Source organism: Candoia aspera, chromosome 1 (genome assembly GCF_035149785.1).
Source record: "Candoia aspera isolate rCanAsp1 chromosome 1, rCanAsp1.hap2, whole genome shotgun sequence".
NCBI lineage: Eukaryota > Metazoa > Chordata > Lepidosauria > Squamata > Boidae > Candoia > Candoia aspera.
The window spans coordinates 165,136,106-165,160,836 of record NC_086153.1 but is presented as its reverse complement, the minus strand read 5'-3'; the positions used below and the strand labels follow the sequence as shown (position 1 = coordinate 165,160,836).

General features: G+C 39.2%; 2 protein-coding genes across 4 annotated transcripts in view; one reads left to right on the top strand and one right to left on the bottom strand.

Annotated features, from left to right (window-relative positions):
• Positions 1 to 15,241, top strand: part of FAM228B (family with sequence similarity 228 member B) — a 34,412-nt gene extending 19,171 nt beyond the window's left edge. Inside the window, exons 8-11 of one of the 2 annotated variants that reach the window (XM_063317771.1) lie at positions 2,716 to 2,793; positions 3,937 to 4,024; positions 4,330 to 4,474; positions 13,095 to 15,241. In XM_063317771.1, coding sequence (XP_063173841.1) covers positions 2,716 to 2,793; positions 3,937 to 4,024; positions 4,330 to 4,474; positions 13,095 to 13,287 — 504 coding nt within the window. In that variant the 3' untranslated portion in view covers positions 13,288 to 15,241. Of the gene's footprint in view, positions 1 to 2,715; positions 2,794 to 3,936; positions 4,025 to 4,329; positions 4,475 to 12,616 lie in introns of both variants that reach the window. The other variant, XM_063317772.1, reaches the window with a different exon arrangement.
• A 352-nt stretch (positions 15,242 to 15,593) lies between these two features.
• Positions 15,594 to 24,731, bottom strand: part of ITSN2 (intersectin 2) — a 100,625-nt gene continuing 91,487 nt past the window's right edge. For both annotated transcript variants that reach the window (XM_063317758.1, XM_063317764.1), the window contains 9 exons: positions 23,943 to 24,126; positions 22,354 to 22,452; positions 22,019 to 22,186; positions 20,710 to 20,922; positions 19,186 to 19,307; positions 18,372 to 18,454; positions 17,590 to 17,673; positions 17,148 to 17,321; positions 15,594 to 16,902 (listed from right to left, as the gene is read on the bottom strand). In XM_063317758.1, the coding sequence (XP_063173828.1) occupies positions 16,745 to 16,902; positions 17,148 to 17,321; positions 17,590 to 17,673; positions 18,372 to 18,454; positions 19,186 to 19,307; positions 20,710 to 20,922; positions 22,019 to 22,186; positions 22,354 to 22,452; positions 23,943 to 24,126 (1,285 nt within the window). In that variant the 3' untranslated portion in view covers positions 15,594 to 16,744. The remainder of the gene's footprint in view (positions 16,903 to 17,147; positions 17,322 to 17,589; positions 17,674 to 18,371; positions 18,455 to 19,185; positions 19,308 to 20,709; positions 20,923 to 22,018; positions 22,187 to 22,353; positions 22,453 to 23,942; positions 24,127 to 24,731) is intronic.

The following is a 24,731-nucleotide window of genomic DNA, read 5'->3' as shown; positions in this document are numbered from 1 at the left end:
TTATTTTGCTTCACTCAGCAAAATCCTCTTCCGTTCCACTTAGATGCAATATTTTCTGAAGAAAATTACATACATACTTGTGCAAGTGTGTGTGTGTATAATTGGCTAGTCTCCATTTATGTATGCAGTTGCCAATATAGAAATGCAGACCACATATAAGACTTCTGTCTCATTTGGGCTCCTGATTTACTGTATTTATTGTCCAGAAATTTTTGGATGGCTTTCTATTTTTAGCTATGACATACAGTCTCAGAGGCAATATCAATAAGTAAATATGTTCTTCAACAGTATTTTATACCTTCATCTTAGAAAAACAAATAGAAAAATCCTCAAAAGGCAGAAATAGATATTTTCAGGTATAAAAAAAGAATTAAATATGGTAAATGATTGGAAAGTGTATACCATTTCCATATATGTGCATCATAAATAATATTTATGGTTGGGTTTGAATGTAGAACTGTATTCTGTCATTTTAATGATGGAGCTTAGTGTCATTTCAGTCTTACATAACTGCCTTTTGTAGTAAGGAAGAATGACACTTGTCCTTGATCAGTCACTGTCTAGTATTATCTGGCATATTTTAACATTCTGTGCTTTTCTGCTCATATATTTATTTTCTGCTTTCCTTGTATTTTTTCCTTCTACTAGGCTTCCTCTGCTTCAGGATCCTCCGTCTCATTATGTGTGCTTCTTCCTCCATTTCACCCACTTTTTGAGTCCCAGAGTCCCTCCTATAGTTCTTATTTCCCTTCTTTTCTTCCTCCATTTCCCTTCTCTCTCCTCTCAATCTCCCCATCTGCCTCTCCCCCAATTATCATTCTCCCCTCAGTCTTACTTCCTCCTGCTGTTCCATCTCATTTCTTTCATTTGCTTCCTCCATTTCCCCCTTACCTCCACTCACCTTCCATTTTTTTCCCTTCGCCCTTCCTACAGCTGTCCGCCACAGAAATGGTCAGTTCTCCCAATGTTTTGCCAGATCTCCCCAAATCTGCAGTTCCTCCTCCTCCATCTCCTGCCCTTCAGTCTTCCATTCCTTCATCCACAGCTACCTCTTTGGCCTCACAAAATCCTCCAGATTCTGAACAGAAATATGTTAATGACTTCAGTGCTTACCATTCCCATAACCCTTTCTTCCTCCCTGTACTTCCACCTATCCAGTCTCAGAGGAGGTATCAAGCTCGGCAGAAGAATAGTGACAGTGTTAAATATCCCTGAAGACAGAAGATGGTTTCCTTCAGTGCTCTGGCCCATAAATAAGGGCCAGTTCTGCTACGGTAGACCAAGTTCAAAGGTTTATGGTTGTAATGCTTCCCAGATGTACCATGAAAATGATTGATGACTTAGGGGAAAGATCTTCAGAATTCGGTGGTAACTGCTTTTTAGGCACCATGGAGTGAAAGAAAGAATTAAGGGATTGTATAATTATGGACTTTATGTATTGTCTGTACAGCATGATATTGTTATTTCCCTTAACATTTATAATAGGTATATACTACACAAGACTGTGAGCTCTTTGGAGCAGGAATATATCCTATATTTTTTTGTTTAGTAAGCCATAGTTCTTGTAAATGTATATATGACATAACAGATAAAAAAATTATCTGTGATCATTTACTGAAGGTATCCAGCTGTATGGGAAAGGTCACCACCAATGCAAATGGGTTTGGTTTCAAGGTCATTTCTAATGTAAATGTCATATGGTAGGCCAAAAAAAAAAAATTGTAAGGCTGCCTAGTCTTTGTAATGGAGAGTGCTAGCCCATCCATAGAAGTGCAGTTCGGGCTTGGAAATATGGCTTATAAATGAGCTTACAACAAATAAAAAATGTATTTAGATGTGGCCTACGTCTCACTCTAAAATCAAACAATCATTCCTCAACTTATGCGTTATATTAACACTTAAAAAGCATGCTTAGTCATGGTAAATTTCTTCTTTTTCAGCAAAAAGAAGTTGAGCTTTGCGTTGCTCAGTATCAGGACTATGGTATATCGGAAGGGAATGATTAAACGTTTCCTTCGTATTCTATTTGTTGAAAATACTCCCCCCCCCCCCCCCCGTCAACACAGACATACATTCTATTTTTGTTTGAAATCACAATTTTCTGCAAAGTGTGGGGTGGTAAATGGCAGGATGAAAGGATGGGGGGGACATGGCTAACCCCTCTCCCTGTTGGTCCTAATATACACATTGAAATCCCATGAAGCCCTTTTTTTGGGAGGGGAAAGGCCTCTAGTGGTTAAAAAAATCCTTTAAAATATGCTTCATGGAAAGTGTAATTCAGTCCTTACTGTCTTGAATAACTAAAATTTCTTCTAAAAGGGTCTCATAATTTATAAGTAAAGGGCTATTGCCGTCTCAAAATGCCAACCTTGGTAATGCTGAAAAGGTGTTGTGGCTTTGTTTAATGCAGTTTGTGTGGTAGCTGAAATATTTGGATTTTGTATTGGCTTAAATGATAAATTCACTTTCCTGTAAAGTGAATAAAAATATCCTGATTCAGTATTGTTGATTCACAGGGGTGATAAAAATAAATTCATTTTATTGTAAGTAAATTTTATAAAAATTGGGGCTACATGTGTGCTATTCATGTAAGATATTTTCTGTCTGATTCTGTTAGATGTATTTAAGTTATCAAATAGGAAATACTGCTGTCTGCCCTGAAGTAATCGTATGTGATAGCCATGGGTTCACCGAGTGCTCTTTCTCCTCATCCAGGGCGGTGCATTTTTAGAAAGTTATAGTCCGTCATCTTACGATCCTTTCTTCCTGAAGACTTGTTCAGGCATTTGGAAGGTGAGAGAGGCCATGCACTCCTATTTTCCTGATGAGCTCCCATTGACTTCTTTTTCTTAGTGTGGGGGACAGGACTTGTGAAGGATGGGCCTGGGTTAGAGATTTTAAAAGAACAGGTAGAAAATACACTGCAGGTAAATGTGGGGTTGGCCTCCTGGCTACTGAAACTTATATAAGGACACCTCATTGCAGAGCTGGTCTTTCCTTTGCCATGAAGATTCCCACCTTTCCCCTTTCCCACCTGTAGAGAATGTGCAGTTCTTGCAGTTAGGTGAACTTCCAGCAGTACTGGAACTGTTTCCAGTTTCTGACTGCTTAACTAGAACAGACTTGGAATTTCTGAGAACACGAAGCAGTTCAAGGTAGGAGGGAAGAAGCATGGAGACAGACACAGTATTTTACACAGTTAAAACAGTATTGCTTGTAACTGCTGGAGTATAATTTACATGTTCTTACAGAGAAATTAGAGAACACGTCACATAAATAGTTTCATCTTGTTTGCCTCCTTTTGTGTAAGTCTTAACAAAAAAAAAGTGATAAAATATTCCAGGTTTCCTTGAGTAAGAATACTTGTGCGTAAAGTTCTTCATATGATGATTACGCTAATACTTACATCATTCATAAAAGATGTATTGGTGTAATTACTCCTGTATTACAGATTAGGGAGTGAAATTAGGAAATATTGGCTTGCATAATGCTACCCAATTTGTTTCTGTTTGAGCTGAGAATGGAACAGGGAATCATATAGCCTATCAAGTAACTGACTCTGCTGCATTGGCCAGAAACCTATTATTTCGCAGTGCACAAGAAAAAGAAAGGGCCAACTCTGCCTTCAAGCCTAACCCTTGCTTGGCAGTTGGGTCTAGCTAAAAAGGATCCAAAGTTGAATTGTGAGATGGAGGAATTGGTTAGGCCCAAGAACAGGAGAACAGCAGTTCAGCATCTATACTTTAACACCAGTTATGAGTGATGTATGATTGGTTTCTTTATGCAGAGGAAGATGGCTGCACTTTTCTTTCATTGTTCAGTGCTCAGGCTTCTAAACTCTCCTTGATGCGTATAGCAAATTAACCATAGGTCTGATTAATTTTATGTCATGGATTTGTGAAATATTGAAATATGAATTTACCTGTGTTTCTCTAGGCATCAGTTCCTCCTTTGCATGACCCCTTGTTAAAGGAGGTACAAGGAAGATACATTGAAGCCGGCATTATTGAGCAATGTGACACAGGTGCTGTAATGTTTTTGTTTGCTTCTGATAATCTTTATCTCAGATTTAATGCCTGAGAGTATGGAGACCCTAGACCAGGTTGTTGAATTATTCTCTTCTCTTTCCCGTTTCCATTAAACGTAAATTAGTCTGACTATTTTGAAAAAACTGGAGACCTTTTCCAAAAGGTGATACATACAGCAAATGGTATGGCTGTGTCTTGGTAGGGGGGACAGGGGAAGATTGGATTGGCCTGATACTGTTAAGTTTTTTCATCAGAACAGGGAGAAAAACCTTTTTCACTATATGCCTTCAACTTTCCACAGGAAAATTATACTCCTCTAAAGAGATTAATGAACTTCATAAGATTGAGCTACCACGGCTTCCTTTGAGTCGGCAGTTTATGAACCCCATAGAGTGGCTGAAAATCCCATTCCAGTATATGGAAAGTGAAGTTCGTCAAAACAGTTGGTAAAGTTTGATAAGCCTTTACATTTTTAAATACATTTTCTGTGGCATTGTTGAATGTCACGACTGGTGATGATATATAAAAGATAACTATGAAGGGTTTAATGGTGGCATTCCCTGAACCCTTTGGGATACAAATGTTACCATTATGTTAAACGTATGATTATATAAATCCATTCTAAATTATCTAAAACTAGCACTAGCCAGGATTTGTAATTAACAAAATCTAGCCTCTGTTCTCTCATAGGGGATATTAATAGAAATCAGACTGCAAAACCATTGAAACCATTCTACCCTTTCTTGAAGTTATGGTTGATTCATAGCTACTGCAATAATTCATTTGGCACATTGTTTTGTCAAATTTACTCATTTCCTTTTCCAGTTCTGTATTTTCTCTGTTATTTTTTTTAAAATTGAGATCTCTATTTATAATTCCCACTATACAGTTCTGATTTGCCCCAGTCTTTTCCTTTGTTGTTTATTCGTTTAGTCGCTACCGACTCTTCGTGACTTCATGGATCAGCCCACGCCAGAGCTTCCTGTCGGTTGTCAACACCCCCAGCTCCCCCAGGGACGGGTCTGTCACCTCTAGAATATCATCCATCCATCTTGCCCTTGGTCGGCCCCTCTTCCTTTTGCCCTCCACTCTCCCTAGCATCAGCATCTTCTCCAGGGTGTCCTGTCTTCTCATTATGTGGCCAAAGTATTTCAGTTTTGCCTTTAATATCATTCCCTCAAGTGAGCAGTCTGGCTTTATTTCCTGGAGGATGGACTGGTTTGATCTTCTTGCAGTCCAAGGCACTCTCAGAATTTTCCTCCAACACCACAGTTCAAAAGCATCGATCTTCCTTCGCTCAGCCTTCCTTATGGTCCAGCTCTCACAGCCATATGTTACTATGGGGAACACCATTGCTTTAACTATGTGGGCCTTTGTTGTCAGTGTGATGTCTCTGCTCTTAACTATTTTATTGAGATTTGTCATTGCTCTTCTCCCAAGGATTAAGCGTCTTCTGATTTCCTGACTGCAATCACCATCTGCAGTAATCTTTGCACCTAGGAATACAAAGTCTTTCACTGCTTCTACATTTTCTCCCTCTATTTGCCAGTTATCAATCAAGCTGGTTGCCATAATCTTGGTTTTTTTCAGGTTTAGCTGCAAGCCAGCTTTTGCACTTTCTTCTTTCACCTTCATCATAAGGCTCCTCAGTTCCTCTTCACTTTCAGCCATCAAAGTGGTATCATCTGCATATCTGAGTTTGTTAATGTTTCTTCCAGAGATTTTAACTCCAGCCTTGGATTCCTCAAGCCCAGCTTGTCGCATGATGTGTTCTGCGTACAAGTTGAATAGGTAGGGTGAGAGTATACAGCCCTGCCATACTCCTTTCCCAATCTTAAACCAGTCTGTTGTTCCGTGGTCTGTTCTTACTGTTGCTACTTGGTCGTTATACAGGCATACAAGATGACTTGGTATCCCCATACCACTAAGAACTTGCCACAATTTGTTATGGTCCACACAGTCAAAGGCTTTAGAATAGTCAATAAAACAGAAATAGATGTTTTTCTGCAACTCCCTGGCTTTTTCCATTATCCAGTGGATATTGGCAATTTGGTCTCTAGTTCCTCTGCCTTTTCTAAACCCAGCTTGTACATCTGGCAATTCTCGCTCCGTGAACTGCTGAAGTCTACCTTGCAGGATCTTGAGCATTACCTTACTGGCATGTGAAATGAGTGCCACTGTTCGATAGTTTGAACATTCTTTAGTGTTCCCCTTTTTTGGTATGGGGATATAAGTTGATTTTTTCCAATCTGATGGCCATTCTTGTGTTTTCCAAATTTGCTGGCATATAGCATGCATTACTTTGACAGCATCATCTTGCAAGATTTTGAACAGTTCAGCTGGGATACCGTTGTCTCCTGCTGCCTTGTTATTAGCAATGCTTCTCAAGGCCCATTCAACCTCACTCTTCAGGATGTCTGGCTCTAGCTCACTGACCACACCGTCAGAGCTATCCCCAATATTGTTATCCTTCCTATACAGGTCTTCCATATATTCTTGCCACCTTTTCTTGATCTCTTCTTCTTCTGTTAGGTCCTTGCCATCTTTGTTTTTGATCATACCCATTTTTGCCTGGAATTTACCTCTGATGTTTCTAATTTTCTGGAAGCGGTCTCTTGTCCTTCCTATTCTATTGTCTTCTTCCACTTCCGTGCATTGCTTGTTTAAAAATAATTCCTTATCTCTTCTGGCTAACCTCTGGAATTTTGCATTTAATTGGGCATATCCCCCCCTATCACTGTTGCCTTTTGCTTTCCTTCTTTCTTGGGCTACTTCTAGTGTCTCAGCAGACAGCCATTTTGCCTTCTTGGTTTTCTCTTTCTTTGGGATGTATTTTGTTGCCACCTCCTGAACAATGTTACGAACTTCTGTCCAGAGTTCTTCTGGGACCCTATCTATTAAGTCCAGCCCCTTAAATCTATTCTTCACCTCCACTGCATATTCCTTAGGAATATTAGTGAGCTCATATCTAGCTGATCTGTGGGTCTTCCCTAATCTCTTTAGTCTGATCCTAAATTGTGCAAGAAGTAGTTCATGACTTGAACTACAGTCAGCTCCAGGTCTTGTTTTTACCGACTGTATAGATGACCGCCACCTTTGGCTGCAAAGGATGTAGTCAATCTGATTTCGGTGTTGTCCATCTGGTGAAGTCCATGTATAAAGCCGTCTCTTAGGTTGTTGGAAGAGAGTGTTTGTTATGCAGAGTGAATTGTCTTGGCAAAATTCTATCAGCCTAGGTCCTGCTTTGTTTTGTTCTCCCAGGCCATGCTTACCTGTAATTCCAGGTGTCATTTGACTGCCCACCTTATCATTCCAGTCTCCTGTGATAAGAATAACATCTCTTTTAGGCGTGTTGTCCAGTAGGTGCTGCAGATCCTCATAGAACTGCTCTACTTCAGCTTCTTCAGCATTTGTGGTTGGGGCGTATATTTGGATCACTGTGATGTTAGATGGCTTGCCCTGAATTCGAATTGAGATCATTCTGTCGTTTTTTGGATTGTATCCAAGCACTGCTTTAGCCACTTTACTATTAATTATGAAGGCTACTCCATTTCTTCTGTGGTCCTCTTGTCCACAGTAGTAGATCTGGTGGTCATTTGATGTGAAGTGGCCCATTCCAGTCTATTTCAATTCACTGATGCCCAAAATGTCTATCTTTAATCTTGACATCTCACCAATAACCACATCCAATTTGCCCTGGCTCATAGATCTTACATTCCAGGTTCCAATGGCGTGTTGATCCTTAGAACATCGGATTCACCGTTCACCACCAGCACCGTCGGCTGCTAGCCGTCCTGTCGGCTTTGAGCTAGCTGCGTCATCACGTCTGGGGCTAGTTGAACTCATCCTCTGTTCCTCCCCAGTAGCATTTTGACCATCTTCCGACCTGGGGGTCTCATCTTCCGATGGTATACCGACATATCTCTGGTTGTACTGATCCATTTAGTTTTCACGGCAAGAATACTGGGGTGGGTTGCCATTACCTTCCCCAGGGATCGCATTTAGTCTGACCTCTCTGTCATGACCTTCCCGTCTTGGGTGGCCCTTCACGGTTTAGCTCATGGCATCATTGAGGTGCTCAAGCTCCAGCACCACGACAAGGTAACGATCCTTTGCTGAAGGTCTTTTCCTTATCCCTCATTTAATCTATTGAGTTTGCATTTATTTCTACAAGAACCTTCAACAAGGTTGGAATAAATCTGTGTCTGGCCCAAAATCACCCAGTGAAGTCTGTAGTTGAAGAGGGACTTGAACCTTTCCTAGTCCCAGTTTGGTACCACAGTAGCCGTTATATTACATTATACAGAGTTTCCCTTACCCCATTACTTCAGTAAAGCTTTTTCATTTTCCATAGCTATTGCTCCTCCTTAAAACTGTTATTCTCTTAATCTAAATACTCTGACATCCTTCAATATAGCTGTCATTTGTTTTGCCCACCTTAAGGGAATTTACTACAGGACTCATTTTTTTGTAGAAATATAGTTGAGAAGAAATAACAGAATCTCTTCTGGTGATGAGACTCAGTTCCCATTCTTCCTTACGTTGCTTCCAGGTTCACTTTGCCAGAACAGAACATAGTTCTTTGTGATAACCTTTGTGATAAGAGGGGAGGGAGGTAATCACTCTTGGAGATGGCTGGTGCCCTAAAATAGCCCTTTAGACATACATGTGCAGTTTTATATCTATCATTGTCATCTGGATTTTATACTATATTTATATCTTATGTTATTATATTGTATTGGATGTTTAGGAGATTCAATGTTTTTATTCTTTTTGTGGCAAAATTTAATAAATAAATAAAATAAATAAAACCACCTGTCTATCCACATGTGTCTGCAGCTAGCCACAATGCTGGCAAGATGACATTTGCTCTTTTGTACTTGTGCCACAGTTTTGCAGGCGAGTACATAAGGGGCTGAGCTTGTTGATTGTTGAGATGCATATTTTGCTGCTTCTCTCTCTTTTCCCCCCATCCCTGTCCCTGTCCCCACAACGGATGCCTGGGTGTCTGTTGAGAGGAGGCGTTTTGGAAGTCCTGTGCCTGTTGGTCCCTTCTGGGGAACTTCAGTGCCTTTAAAGAAATTGAACAAGGCGCATTTACTGCTTTCCCTTCAGTTTTATTAGGTATTTTAGAATTTGCTCTTAGACCATCCGATTGTCTTTAAAATTTCCAGAGGAGGTTCTCCAACAGTGTTTTTAAAATGAAAACGCAAGCAACTATCTGTGTTACAAATCTAGATCTGCCTGAAAAAAGGAGAATCTTTCCTCTAAACAACAGATAAAATTTAAAAGATTTCTTTTGTGGAATGTGACATGTTTGAGTGCAATATGGAAAAGAGTCAGTTCCTAAATTGGTGGTAATATTCAGTGGCAGCAGAATACTGTAGCGGCAGTTTGATCCAGAAATGACAGAAATAAAGCTAAAGAATGGTCAGTTTAGTAGCCTCTGCAATACTATAGGCTGTCTAGCTCCTGATCTAGGAATACTGTTGAACAGAGATGAGTTACGTCTAGCCCTTTAACTACTGCTGAATTGCAAACCCCATCATCCTATCCAATTCCTTGTGCTAGGTGGGGTTACTAGGAGTTATAGTTTATCAACATTTGGAAAAGATGGATGTAAAAAAACCCAGAAAAGATATAGGGAAAATTAGTCAAAATGACAGCAAAAGTATGTATCATTTAAAATAACAGCATTAATAAAATAATGTCCATTTAATCAGACTCTTTAGTGTAGATGCTATCACATGTTTGGAAACTAGTAGTCCTTTGAAAATACATTATGTGTTGGCTTTTATGGTAACTGAAGGTTGTGATAAACACTTATAGTTGGATTTGACCTTTGCTGAAGTCTGTGCATTTAATAGATACATGGTAAACTGAAATCCCTATTACTGTTATCTACACACCAACGAGCCTCACAATATGAGGCCTCTTTTTGATATCTAACACAGGTTTTTCAACCTTGGCAACTTTAAGGTACATGGACTCCAATTCTCAACTGGGAGTGGAAGTCTTCATACCTTAAAGTTGCTAAGGTTGAGAAATACTGATCTAACACTGGATTGCCATTTTATATCGTGTCTGCGATATATTCAACTTTGTTGCATATGTATGCATAAAGTTGGAACTCTACTCAGCCTGGATTATGCCACTCTAAGGTAGGTTGTGTTTTTGCCTGGTCCTAAATGAGAACTCTTGCCTTTCGTCGTTTGAAAGAAAAAATCCTTCCGTTAGGAGTTCATTAAAAAAATGTCAAGGAACATTAAAAAAACAGTCTGAAGTGGGAAATCGCCTCTTCCTACCTTAGACAGAGAGCCAGTTTGCTGTAGGGGTTAAGGCACCAGGCTAGAATCAGGGAGAGCGGGAGTTCTAGTCCTGCCTTAGGTGCAAAGCCAGCTGGGTGACTTTGGGCCACTCACTCACTCACTCTCAGCCCTGGGAAGCAGGCAAGGGCAAGCCACTTCTGAAGAACCTGTCAAGAAAACTGCAAGGACTTGTCCAGGCAGTCTCCAATAATCAGACACGATTGAATGGATTAAACACAAACAAACAAACAAAACCCCCTTAGATACAGGGCTTGTTTTTATTTAGGGAAAAAATAACATACTGTGGCTTTTGAGGAACAGTTACTGAGTTGTTTCCAAATAAGATAGTTGAGGAGAAATTAAATTCGGATTTGATATATATATATCAAATGAATGAATGAATGAATGAATGAATGAATGAATGAATGAATGGAATGAATGAATGAATGAATAAATGAAAGAAATTGTAAAGGGAGGGAAAAATTTATCCAAGCCAAGATAAAGTGGTTTCGTAGAGGAGGAATATAATGAGCTGTCAGTGGAAATACTAAAGGTCTGTCTAGAGTTGCACAGGACAATAGAACTGAGTACTCTGCAGGACTGTGTGCCGGATAATGACACTGGTGCATTAGTAATAAAGGAACGAGTTGATTAAAAATCCCAGGATGGTTTTTCTAAGTGCTTAATAACCTGAAAGCATCAGGTATCGATACTAAACAGTATCTCAGGGTCTCTGAAGAAAGAATCGCATCTGTCCCACATGTATGAAGTTCTTGAACCAGACAAATGCTTTCTTTTCCTTAGTCACAGATTAATCCTTTTGACTAATCTAGTCTCACAAAAAAAGAATATCAATTTTGTTTGTTTCATCTTGGAAAAAGTCTGTGGAGCAAAGGTATCTGTAGCCGCTTTTTCCACATATTGTTCGGCATGGAGAGCTCCTGGCAGAACGTTTAAGAAGGGATCGGAATATATTCTATGAGAAGTTCTGTGCTGCTGCATATTGAGGCAAAGATTGTAGCCTGTGATGGATATCCACTATAGGCAGATAGCTGTCTTTTATTACTTTGAAGGTTGTCAGGGGCAGTTCAGGATAAAATGTACCTCTTTTATTTTATTTATTTATTCATTCAATTTGTATATCTGCCCACTCCATGTTTGTGACTCGGTCAGTTCACATAGTTAAAAACAACCAATCAACAACCAATAAACAAAACACAGGAAGCAGTAAAAACACAGTAACCCTTAAAACCAAATAAAAACCTAACTGAAACCAAAATTCATAGAAAAGCAGGCAAGTGGGAGTCCTGGATCAATGAGTATAACCATCTAGCAGGCTCCAAACCTAACCAGATCCCCAGGGCCATCAATACAAGTACATCTTTAGAGTCTTTCGAAAGATGAACAGGGCCAGGGCCAACCTCACCTCCAGGCGGATGATGGTCCGAAGGTTGGGTGCTGGGGCAGAAAAGTCTCTCCTCCTGGGCCCCATCAGATGACACTCCTTCATGGACAGGCCCCATAACATGCCCTTTCTGCCAGACTTGATGGGGTGGGTAGATGTAACCAGGGACAGGCGGTCCCTCTTCTCTAATAGAGGAAAGCCATTCTTATACTCTCACTTGAGGCTATCCCATTCTATGTTAAAGTATACACAAAGAAGGGTGTCAAGGCTATTCCTGATGTATCAGGCTGAGATTCTGATCTCCAGTTCAAGAGAGAATGAGTCGTACTCTCCTTTAATTTTCACTTTCAGTGGTTCAGGACTAGGCTGTGTGGGACAGTTAGTATCTTGTGGAAAGATAATCTCTTCTGTAGAATTGAGAATAAACACTTCTAGGAATCGTACAATATGGCCAAGCTTCATAAGAATTATGAACGGAATTCTGATGAAAGCAATTGGGATTCTAATATATCGCTACCCATCTCTTTTCCAAATGTATTGAATTAGCAAAATAGCTATATTTTCTTTTCACAGTTTTCCCGATTACTTTCCCCATTCCTTCCTATTAAAAGCCACTTCCAGAGTAAAATAAAAAATCAAACCCACACACCCAATCCACTTAAAACACAGCGGCTTTGGTTATAAAATAAACATTCCCCATCTGTCCCATATTTTGGAGGAACGATGGAATTAGGTAGGCAACGTCACAGTAATTAGATCGAATACAGTACTTGAAATTTCAATTCCAGAAAACAAGAGGCAGGAGCAGATCCTTATAATTTACCTCTAGGGAAGTTGTGTGTGGTTCCTGTTCTTATTCTTCTTCTTTTTTGTAGGAAGACACAAATGAGAGCTAGGAAAGGTAAAGAGGAAGAGAAAGCAAGAAAGAAGGAAATAAACTTACTCGCTAGGGACTCAACAACCAGGAAAGCCAGGAACCTGCTCTCCAATTCGTAACAGGAAATGATCTGGGTCTAGTCCCAGGCCTTCTGCCAACATTATAACGGTCTGCCTTTTAAAGCCAAGGGGAGGAGACTTCCCACTGAAGATGATTTGTCCTTTCCCTAACAGAATAATTCTGTGTTGCTCATTCACTATGCATTTTGTATTGTCCACAGCTCCCCCACCATCAGCTGTAACAAGGTTTGGTTTTAGTATCATTGAAATCGAAAGGCAATGTTAGAAAATTGGCCACCTTTCTGAGTGTCAAGCAGCATCAGTATAGCACAGCATACAGCTGGTTCAACAGTGGTAAGCATTGGTGCATGGCAATAATGGGCAGCATTAACCATCCTAATTTCATTCTGTTAAAAGGCGAAAAATGAGCACAACTAGAAACCTGAGTTCTATGGATTTCAAGAGCTGGGGTGACTCGTCCTGGCCTCCACTGAAGAAGAGATGCCCCCCTGTCAGGAAATCAGAGTTCACCCAAATGGCCAATCTTTTGTCAAACCAAGTATCTGCTGGCTCATCAGTTTGGAAATCAACAATAAAATTTGCTTCCTAATGATTTTTCTTTGAAATTGAAGGTATAAAGGTATAATGCCAAAACTTAGTGCATAAAAGTGTGCTCCAGTTATTTAGGAAGGAACAAGGATTAGAACCTCATTTCTGCATCAGAGACTGTTGAGAACACTAAAATACAGACTACAGGGATGTTATAATTAAACGCTACATAAAATTGCAATTGTGTATTGTAGCTTTCAAAAGCATTCCTAAGCCACTTCATATTTTTGTACAGAGGAAAATCACAGTACTTGCCACATTGCTTGCTGTATATTTCCGAGGCACAAGTGGAAATTAGGGTTGGGCAGTGCTTCAGATGCAGAAATGAAACTATATTTTCAGGGCACACAGGGACACACTCATTAAAGCAGCTGTGTCTTTTCCTGCAAGTGTATGTACGTGCTGGAGTTGCTGGGAAAAGATGCATTTGGCTTAAGAAGTTGCAAACAGGTGCTATGTGAGTGCCTTGCACACTCCAAAGCATCTTTTGGTCTTTAAATCCAAGGCTCTGCTGACCCCAGTTGAATTGTTCTAAAAGGCTGTACAACAGGCTTTCATAAATTTAACTTGAATGTGGCCACTGTTCCCATATTTATAAGTAGTTTTCCTATTCAAATACAAATTAAGTTTAACAGCCTACCCACAAAGCAGCTAAAAAATAGGCTACTTTTTTTTTAAAGGTTCATTGAGGACTTACTGATTCTGCCCATGGTGTAGTACAGACTTTTTACATATTTAAAATAAGGAATCTTCTTCAATGCAGCTCAGTTAAGAGTTTATTAATTGTCTGAAGGTTAGGGCTGAGGTCTCCTTTCATAAAATTCTCCTCTACCACCAGAAACAAACCTTTGCTTATCCATTTAACTTACTGTCTTTAGCTTCATCTGATTCAATTTTAAGGTAGTGTCTTTTTGGACAAGTATTGAAATTGTAAAACCTAAATAATGGGAACTTTGCAGGAACAAAAATATAATTAATGTTACTGCTTACAGGAAAATACTTTTTTTTTCTTCAAATAAAAGCATTATTTTTCCAAGTTTCAATTTCAGAGACTGAAGTGGAAGCAATTTCAAGCCAGTTGCCTAGTCCTACATTGCTTCATTCTGAACCATTAACATATACCTGACTGAATCTTTGATGCTATAAAAAATATTTGGCCTTTGGTCTTCTGTTAGAAGTAATCTCTTGAGGTAAAGTGAAAAGTGTCATTGCATAGCAGCAGGAGTTGAGTCCCAACTGATGATCATGGCAAATAAAATAGTGTGCACCCGTGATGTTCAGGATACACAACAGACATGTAAGAAAAGAAGAAAAAGACCAAAAATGTATTGGTGAATAAAGGTGGTTGCATACTGTTAGCAGACATATAACAGAATAGCCCTTTCTTCTCCTGGCAAGTTCTGGAAAGGAATGGATGTTATGGACAGTTGAATGAGGATTCCTGTTTGGCTGTATACTTAGATTTTCTTCGTATTGAAATTTCCTCTCTTTCTGGTGGCCTGAAGAACACCAGTGGCAAATAAAGTAACCACAAACTCAAATAATCTAAAATTGTGAGGAAATTATCTTTGCAGCAATCCATAGAGCTATGTATTGCTTTCTCTGTACCCAAGAAACATGCTTGTGTGTATGAATATATGAGCTGCAAGATAAATTGTATCTCCTGACAAAAAAACCAGAAAAAATTGTTTTCAAATGTTTTAAAGTGTTTTAAATGTAATTGTTTTCTTATGGGCATAAATTTGGAAGTTTTGTTCTCTTTATTGTATTGGAGTTTTCATACTGCAATTTAGCTTAAGTAAACTTGGAATACTGCTTGTTTCTTTCCCTTTTGCCCAGAAGATAGTATCATACAGAAGTTTATAGAATGTGTTTAATTCTAATCAATTGAATATATACTTTGGGAACATAGTTTTTTATTCCATATTAATAAAAATGAATTTCAGAAAACTGTTTTTCAGGGTTGCAATTCACTTAGCACTTACAAGGAAAGATAGCACTTAAGGCATACAACTTCGCTCATTGTTTTAAATTAAAACTAATACAAGAATCAGAGATGCACATTCAAAATACAGAGCTCTTTGTCCAAACCTTACATTCCATAAAGGGGAACCCTTCCCAATGACGAGGATGGTTCAGCTGCAGCACTTTTTCATAAGCGGCAAAGAAATGAACAGTAGCTATGCTAAAGCTCTATTAGTAAAGCCATACAAGAGGAGGAGTTTGGATGGACACTCTTGACTTGAATATTGAACTCCATACATTCCTATACAGCAATTCCAGTAGTAAATGTAACTGATTTTAAAATATTGATAATTTTGCATGGGTTTATTCCTAGATTGTTTCTTACTCTTTTACATTCCAGAAAACAATAAAATTGGCTTTAGAAAAGCAATATGCCGCATATTAACATATAGAGAATGTATATTCATCAGCTTATTTTGTTTATTATAGAGCCCAAGGTGACATTAGCTTCCTTTCTACTAGTCTTTGTCTTGGACATGTTTTAGCTGCACATTTTACTGAGATCTGCAAGAAACTCCACTTTTCAAAACATCATTATTAGGGCTGTGTGAACCATTTGGAGGGGTAGTTCTCTGAAGCCACAGCTTGAGTATCAAGGTGGCTTGGCATGGCTGCTTCAAAGGCTGTTCCCTGTTGCCTGAACATGCAGACGCTTTTCCTGGGATTGCTGCTGATGGGCCACCTTGAAGAGGATGTGATCTCTCAGTGCCTTAAGCAGTGGCTTCAGAGTAGTGCTTTGGTTGTTTGCAAAGCACCTCTGCAGACGAGTCACACAAGCCAAATCATTATGTCCCACATTGTACAAAGGAATTTTTCCTACTTACAAAAAAACTGTTGCAAAATTATTAAAAGACGGGGGGGTGGACGGGGAGAGAGATTTTGTTTCCTCTTTGCAACAGAACTAAGTTTTTTAAAAGGTTGCACTTTTTGTCAATATATAGTCTTGAGAGGATCCTGAAGTGCTAAAAACCTCCTACAGTTTATATCCTGAGATACCTGAGATAAGGGTCAAGCAGACTCCATTTCTTGAACCTGAGGAATGATTTTAGCCCAGAACTAAAATGTCCCTCTGTGGTTCATTGAAACCTTAACTGGAGACATTTCAACATTTTAGATTGCCAGATTTCTTGTTAACACTTTAAAGAGATCTGAAATAAACAATGGCATTTGCTTCAAAAATATTTACTCTCAAAGAAAGGCACTGTCTTATAATATCTTATATACAGCATATTGCATAGATTGCCATCAACATAGGGGTGCAAAGCACAGAGCTAAATAATATATAATATATACCAGGAGAATTAATGTTCATGTGACCAGGCAAAGTGATTCTGCAGCAGGATTATGTTAAGATACCACTTGTAAAACATGCCAGTAAGAGCAGTTCAGTGATCTTTGCTGGTCCTTGCTGTTATAAAATAGACTTCCTTTCTTTAAACTAGTGTTTTCTGGTCATACAACTGTAGATCAAAGCGTACCCAAACTTCCCCTGTTGGTACTTCGTGTAGTAGTAAACGTTTAGTTGTAGGTCCCTTGTTTTCTTGCTCTGTTCTGATTTTGGCTACTGGAACTTCAGTGCGACCCAAAAAATCTGTGTAACAACAACAACAAAATTCCTAAGTCAGATCACCAAAAATGAAGCACCTGCATGAATAGACAATGAACAGAGGTTCTAAAGAAATGAAGAAAATCAAGCATTATCACACAGCATATTCTGGGCAATCAAAATCAGTAGATGTCTGGGGTCTTTCTGAGCATATTCTTCTGTTTTCTATTCACTAAAAGGGGAAGGAGATTATACAGTAAATAGAATCAAACACAGAATTCTGCACATACCATCAGGTGAAAACTGATCCCGGTCAAACATGGTGATACACAATACATCTTGATAAAGATCCTTGATGAAGAATTGACAGTTGAAGTTCCATTTGGGGCTCAAGGTATCTGGCAGTGTCCTGGTAGTGTAGCTTTGAGATCCCATGCTAATTTCACAGTATGGGTTGCTTTTTCCTTAATACAAAACAGAAGTGCATCCATGACAGTTTCTCCAAAGAATAACATTACAATTTTAATATCTGGTTATATACAGCACATCCTGCTATTACCTTCAGCATGTTCACTATACTAAGCAGAAAGAAAAAAATCTCCCCTGCAAGGCTGGCTATCATACTTTGTCTTCAGAAATACGTGCTTGGCAACTACTACTTCTAACAACTCCCCCATCAGCTAGTTTAAACTACTAGGCCAGATAGTTGACAATCCATCCCTGAATTATTACCATTAGGTTTACAGGCTTTTAATTCTGTTGCTTCAATCACATGCACCATCAAACGTCCTATTCCTGAGCTCTTTTGTGATCGAGCTGAAAAAGAAGTGAAAATTAGATGTGAATTTTTTTTTCCAGAACATCTCTATCGGCATATTTGCACAAAAGTTATTTCTGTATTTTCCAAGTTGTTCAATCTGTTCTGAAATCACTTGATGAATACTAGGAACTACCCCACAGTAACCAGGTTGTCAATTGCTATTTACATGGATCTATGAAATTGTGTGGAACTGATGTATAATCAGTGTTTTTGTCCTAACAGCCAGGAAACACGCTGAGACAAGGAACTGGTCTCTAATGTTTATTGCTAGTACATAACAGGAATCCTAACAAACTGAAGAAGCGTGGGAAAACCCAGACATATAATCCCCAAGGGTTAAGGCAGTCCCGATCTGTGTCTCTTTGAATGGCTGAACAATTCATCAGTGCTACGCATGCGCTTGACAGTCTGGATGGGAGCCCCCTGCTCGCCATCCTTACTCATGACAGTTTTTCTGTTAACACATCTGCACCTAAATAAAAAGAAATCTAGCACATATTTAGAGATGGTACCAATCAAGTTAGTTTAAAGCCAAAAGTATCTTTTATGAATATTGCTGTCTTAGAATGTTTGAAAATGTCACCTGGCAGGCAAAATATGTCACCTAAGAGACAGGTGGAAAATTTTTCCAATCACACAAACAAAAAACAACAGTAGCTGTTACTGAAAGTTGCAGACAATCGGTGTTCAATACCTTGGTAAGCCTTTTCATGTTTCTTTTTTTCAGTTTCAATATAGTGTTCTGAGGCTCCTTTAATTTTCTGGACCCAGGCAGTTCTACAAGAATGAATAATTTTGTTAAAGGACAAAAACAATAATAACAAAAACAATTCATGAAGAGATTTGGCTTTATCCGAATACAAATCTGTGAATGTCACATTCTAGTTTCATTCCTAATTGTTGACTCCTGAAAACATACAGAACATCCATCATGTTCTTGATAATCAGGAAATCTTTAAACATGGGAAATACATATACTATACAGACACTCTACTTGGTATAATATGTTTGTTCCCCTATAACAGAGCAGAGCAAATGTCTTTATTCTCGGTACATTTATTATAGAACTTTGATAGCTGCAGCTGACTGTTTAAGGGATTTTGTATGCCAGTCCCCCTTAGGGCAATTAGTATTCTTTCCACTTTCATTACATCTGGCTATTGATTTCCTGCTCCCCACTGAGATGATGAATCCTACAATTTATGCAATCCATGAAGTTACAAATTTATTCTTTAATGGATTAAGATGCAAAGTGGAGGTGTACAACTACCACACTCCCAATTTGTGATACACCCTTGTGTTTGGACTTTTTTTGTTTTAAGTGTTTTTCTCACATTCTAAAAGTAGCTTTTTGGATATGAATGAAACGTTTATTACAGTCAAAGGACCCAAGAACAAACATACAGCAATAACGAGGAAAGAAAATATTTTGACATTTCATGGGAAACAAATCATTCCAAAAATTGTTTATTCCTGTGTCTTTTTAGATAACCATTTGGGGGGCTCACCTCTCATTGATATTGTCTGTTTTCAGTGTGTAGACTCGGTCAATGTGGGAGATGTGGAAAATTGGCTCATCACTAGAAGGATCAGTTGGCAATTTCACTAGAACTTCATTAAGAAAAATAGGCTGGAAGAAATACAGATGTAGATTCAATTATTTCAAATATTTCAGCAGAAATTGACAGGCTGATTAGCAAAGAGGAACTGAAAAATTTGCTAATCTGTAAAGGCTTGTCTTGAACAAAATCTTGCATTTGAAATTAGGAATAATTGAAAGAAGAATTAACTATTCATGCAAATGGGTATTTAATTCTGTGCATTGTTCTTTTCCTTAAAAAACAAGTTGAAGGAATCTGGTGCCATAATCTCTGCACCTACTATTTTCTTTTTAAATCTGGCAGACTTCATTCTTTCAGAAGAAGCTACTGTGTCCACAAATTACATTTTATTATGTTAAAAAATAAAAGTGCTAAATATAGCTCCATCTTAAGTAAGGAAATTTAATCTCCACATCAAGGGTTATCTTGGAATTGCTTCCCAGGTGCATGTTTGTTTCATCTGTTGCAAGGAATTATGACTTTTCATATTTATAGGAGCCAAAGAAATAGAATTACAGACAGGATTCTTCAGAGAGCTCAACACCATTGAATAGTCACAGCACACGTCATTAATGTGCTCATAGCCAAGAAAAACATACCTCCAGAAACCCACACAAATTTGAATGCACAAAAGTAAATTTAACAGTCTAAAAATAAAACTCATTATGACTTCCATAAGCAGTATGGCTATTTTACTTATCTAAGGAGGAAAGACCTAGGCTTCCTATGCAGGTGAATTCCAGCATACCCCAAGTTTATGCTGCTGAAATTAGGTCAAAAAGTGATTTTGATTGGAACAACATTGTTCTTAAAAAAATGAAATATGCCCACAAATAGGGTGTGTTGATAGGGACGCGGTGGCGCTGCGGGTTAAACCGCTGAGCTGTCGATCGGAAGGTCGGCGGTTCGAAACCGCGCGGCGGGGTGAGCTCCCGTTGCTCGTCCCAGCTTCTGCACACCAAGCAGTTCGAAAACATGCAAATGTGAGTAGATTAATTGGTACCGCTTCGGCGGGAAGGTAACGGCGTTCCGTGAGTCATACTGGCCACATGACCCGGAAGTGTCCTATGGACAACGCCGGCTCCAAGGCTTTGAAACGGAGATGAGCACCGCCCCCTAGAGTCGGACACGACTGGACTTTACGTCAAGGGAAACCTTTACCTTTACCTTAGGGTGTGTTGAGCCTCTAACCAATGCTTAGGCAGTTTAGAAAAAAAATCCCACTGATAATGACTCTGCCTACAATCTGTGTTATGATCAGTAAATTTGAAACTATTATCACTAATCAGAAGGTGACATAACACAATTAACACCAGCTGCATATTGGAAGAAGAAAGTGTTACAGATTAAAAACCTGCATGTTTCTATTTGTACAAATCCTGTTTCCTCCCAACTGAAAGTACCTTAACTGAGATTCTTGAATTCACTCACCACTTTGTACATTTTGAACTGAGAATTTGATTTTGGGCTGAACAGTTTATCTGAGCCTGTAGAGACAAACTGCTTGACCATGTAGGTGAGAAGCAGGAAGTCGTTGAAGAGAAAAGCATAGAGTTCTTTGTTGCTCTTTGTCTTATAAAGCTTGCCATTGTGCAGAAGTTTCCGTGGTCCCAAGCAGTTGGTCAGGGAGTTGAAAATCAGTTGCTAGGAGGGAAAGAAAAATGATGCAAAGCACACCGACTTTCCTCACCATATAAATTATTCCACTCCAAACCCATTTTGCTGATATCATGCTCTATTATAATTAGTCTTAGCAAATGACTCAGTTTCCCCAATCTGAAATACCTCATTTTGTGTTCTGACTGGCTTATATAGGTATAACGAAACAAAATTCCTCTGAACATTTCTGGAACTTGAACTAATACTATTTTAGAAGATGTAAAACATCTTCCTTTAGCCCACAGGTTTTGTAGCAAGAGATTTTATTTCTTTTAAAACCTTTTATTTTCTTAAAAGGCAAGTTCTTGATTCATCTAGAAACAAATCAATGTCTCAGGATGCATAATTATTTGCAAAAAGCATTATTATAGAGCTTTGCATATCTTGGGGCAGTGCACAGCCCCAGTTATCTCTTCCATTGCCATTATGTCGTTGTTCCAAAAGTTCATTAAATCAACATCCTCAGCAGCCTTTCCTTTTTTAAATCTCCTAGTACAGATGGCAAACCTTGTCTGTCTGTCTGTCTAACTAACCATGCGTTGTCTATATAATGCATGTATGTATGTATTGTGTATGTAACTCAGATATTGTCAGCACCTCCTCATTCAAGCATTCACACACACAGTCAAGAAACTGGAGTTCTTTGAACTGGTTTATTGAAGCGTAATGAACGGTACAGAAGGCAAGCTGCGAATAAAGACTTCCCGCCAAAAACCTACTTTAAACTACATTCTCTAGCTAGTTCCCTTTCCCATGAAACGTGTCACTCCCCCCTCCCAACCAGATGGCATTTCTGTCGTATCTCAACCTCCTGTCCTTGATGTGCTTATAGCCAAAACAACCCCTTACATTCCAACTTCACATCCCTGCCTTCCATCTCCTTCCCATCCTGCAACCTGTGAGAATGACACAATGGGAGATGTCCTGATAAGGGTTTCTGTGAAACCTTTGATCAGGGAATCTGACAGATATTATCTAAGGATTTACGGGGTGTCATTTAGCACTTCTTCCCTGCCATAGGAACTGTGCAATAGCACATTTCAGTTGTATCCCTTGACTCCTGAGCCCAAGCCTCAGTTACCTCAACAAGTCCTTCGCACTGGATGTGGGACTGGATCCATTCAAGCCTGTCTGAATTCTCCTTTTCACGCACCCCCTCATTCACCTGGGAACACAATTCTTCAGCACACTCAAGGGCCTGCTTCAGATTATTGTGATCGGGGTGAGCTTCAGAGGTATTCTCCAGAATCTGGTTACAGAAAAAGACAAAACAAATTAACTCGTAGCTTAAGAAAAAGGCAATATTAAGAAAAACCCCTTTCTTATATTTTTATAAATGGATTTGCAATGCTGTACTCACCCTCCCACCTGGGGAACTTATTCAGGGCTTCAGAGAAAGAGCAGCTGGATACTCACACTCTTGATGAGCAGAGGGTAGCGAGTAATTCTCTGCATCGGCTTCAAGAGGAAGCTGGAGAGGGGCATACCTTTACAGCGAGGGTCTGAGGCCAATTTCTACAAGTTTAAATCAAATTTTAAACAGAAATACTACATGATAGAGATATAGAGCATTTCTAGCATCTGAAGTTTGTAACAGTTGATCTGCTGTATTTCACAACCAGACAATCACTTGTGCCTCTAGCTTACAGAAGGGCTGGGAGAGGATGTCTTAGCTTCTGAAAACTACAACAAAGCTGCATTTCAGGAGATCTGAGAGTTGGACAAAATACCAGCCTTTTATATTTACAACTGAGATGCACCCAAGAGGATGTATCCACCAAGAGCTCCCCCCAGCCAGAACCACCAATGGGCAATCCAAACAAACTCTTTTGGCAACCCTTTAAAAGTGGAATATTGAGATTTTTCATTTTAAATTGAGTAGAGAGCACATTGGGCAGCTTTTCATAATTCAGAAACTGCATGATTCCCCAGTGCACATATGCATACAAAAAGATAAATAATAGCATGAGAGTGGGAGTCACGTCAACTGGTTACTAGAATGACAAAAGTTGAAAATGCACAGAATAAAACTACATAATGAGATCTATAACCTAGTTGAAGGAATCTCAGTTAATTGGCTGCAAACATTTTAATCCATGAATTGATCAGTCAAACTTGTATGGGAGACAAAACTACAGTCTGAAGAACTCAAAGATATACTTGGTTTTTAGATGATGCATGCATGCCTTTTGCAAAGCCTCCTATTTGCACAGATACTCTCTCTCCTTTCTGCAGGAGGAGGGAAGGTATCTTACAATGTCCTGTCCACCTGTGCAGAATTCCACCTAGCTGCAGCTCAGAGGGAAAACTAAAACAATGTAGTCTGCCTCTATGTGTGGAGCTAAACTGAACCCAGTGCTATTAGGTTCCTTTGTTCCCAGAACTGATGCCTTGAGCTTTCTCCCTGGCTGAAGCACAGGCAGCAATTGGCTAATATGACTCAAAATAGTGTCTTTTGCTTTAATCATAAAAACCAAGTCCCTTTAACATTTCCTGCAATAGGCTAAGTACTTTTATAAAGAAAATCCAGAAAAAAGGAAGGAGGAGAGAAGTGTTAACTGATCTGAATTTGGCACCATCCCAGCCACATCTGCAGGTTATGTGTGTATGTCAAAATTGCAACATGATAGGTGCAGCACTGCAATCAACACCTTGCCCCTGTTGTACATGCATGAACAAGTACTTGCAATTTTTGCCCCTCTCCTAGTCATTATGCACCATCCTCATAACTGCTAACAGCTCCATGCGAAAGAGAAAAATGGCTTGAGTTCCAAATTAATAGACATCAGAGTGATTTGAAATGTACTGCTACTGCATGCTATACATGCTATTGTGAACTTCAGTAGGGGCATCTTTGCTTTTTGGAGAGGGAGCATTTATTGGCTCCCAAGGCTTGCTTCTAAAGTATTCAAGACATTTCTTGAATACTTTAGTGTTATATTTGCACATGCAACACAAAGGGAAAGGAAAGATAGTGAAGAAAGAGTTACTGAATAATAGCCTACTTTCAAAAATTCTTTGAACTCTGGCTCTTCATCTGTTTTTTGTTGCAACAAGGCAGCTCCATTAAGCTGGCAGCTGCAGAAGCGAATATAGGCTTGCATATGGGACAGCTGAGCAGTCAATATGTCACCAATCATCTGTACTGGCATCTTTTCACCCCCAGTCTTCTTACGCACCTGAAGGGCTCTGGGGAAAAATAAAAATAAATATCCATAGGAAAACAGATTGACTCCAGAAATTCCAGAAAGATGAAGCTAGAGAAGGACTTGCACACAAGGCTTTCTGTTTCACAGGACACTGTGGGAAATAGGAGAGATGTGGATCTGGCATGCATACCAAATGGATAAAATGCTGTCACTCAGAACTTGCCAACTTGGAATTTGAAAACTTTGCAAAATGGCTGCCTTGGTGGGCATGACAATACAGAAAGTCTCTATTTACCAGAAAGGAAGTTGACCTGGTTGATTTCCAGCACCTCCTGTAGCCTTCTAGGACACTCTCAACCATCTCAACTTATCTCAATGTCCAAACAAAACATAGGACTATAGCCCTCTATCATTTTTATCTTCTAAAAATGCTTCTGGAATGTGTGAGCCCCAGAAACATTCTTAGAAAATTATGCTTGAGGCTGACACTGCTTCAATATTTATTTAATTCAAAGAACCTACAGTAAGAAAGATAAAATCAGGGCATGAAGCCTGGAAGGTGCCAAAGGAGGTATCTATGAGCACCTTGAAATTCCTGGGTGCCTCACTAGTTGCACAGGCTGTAGCTTACCCTACCTCTGAAAA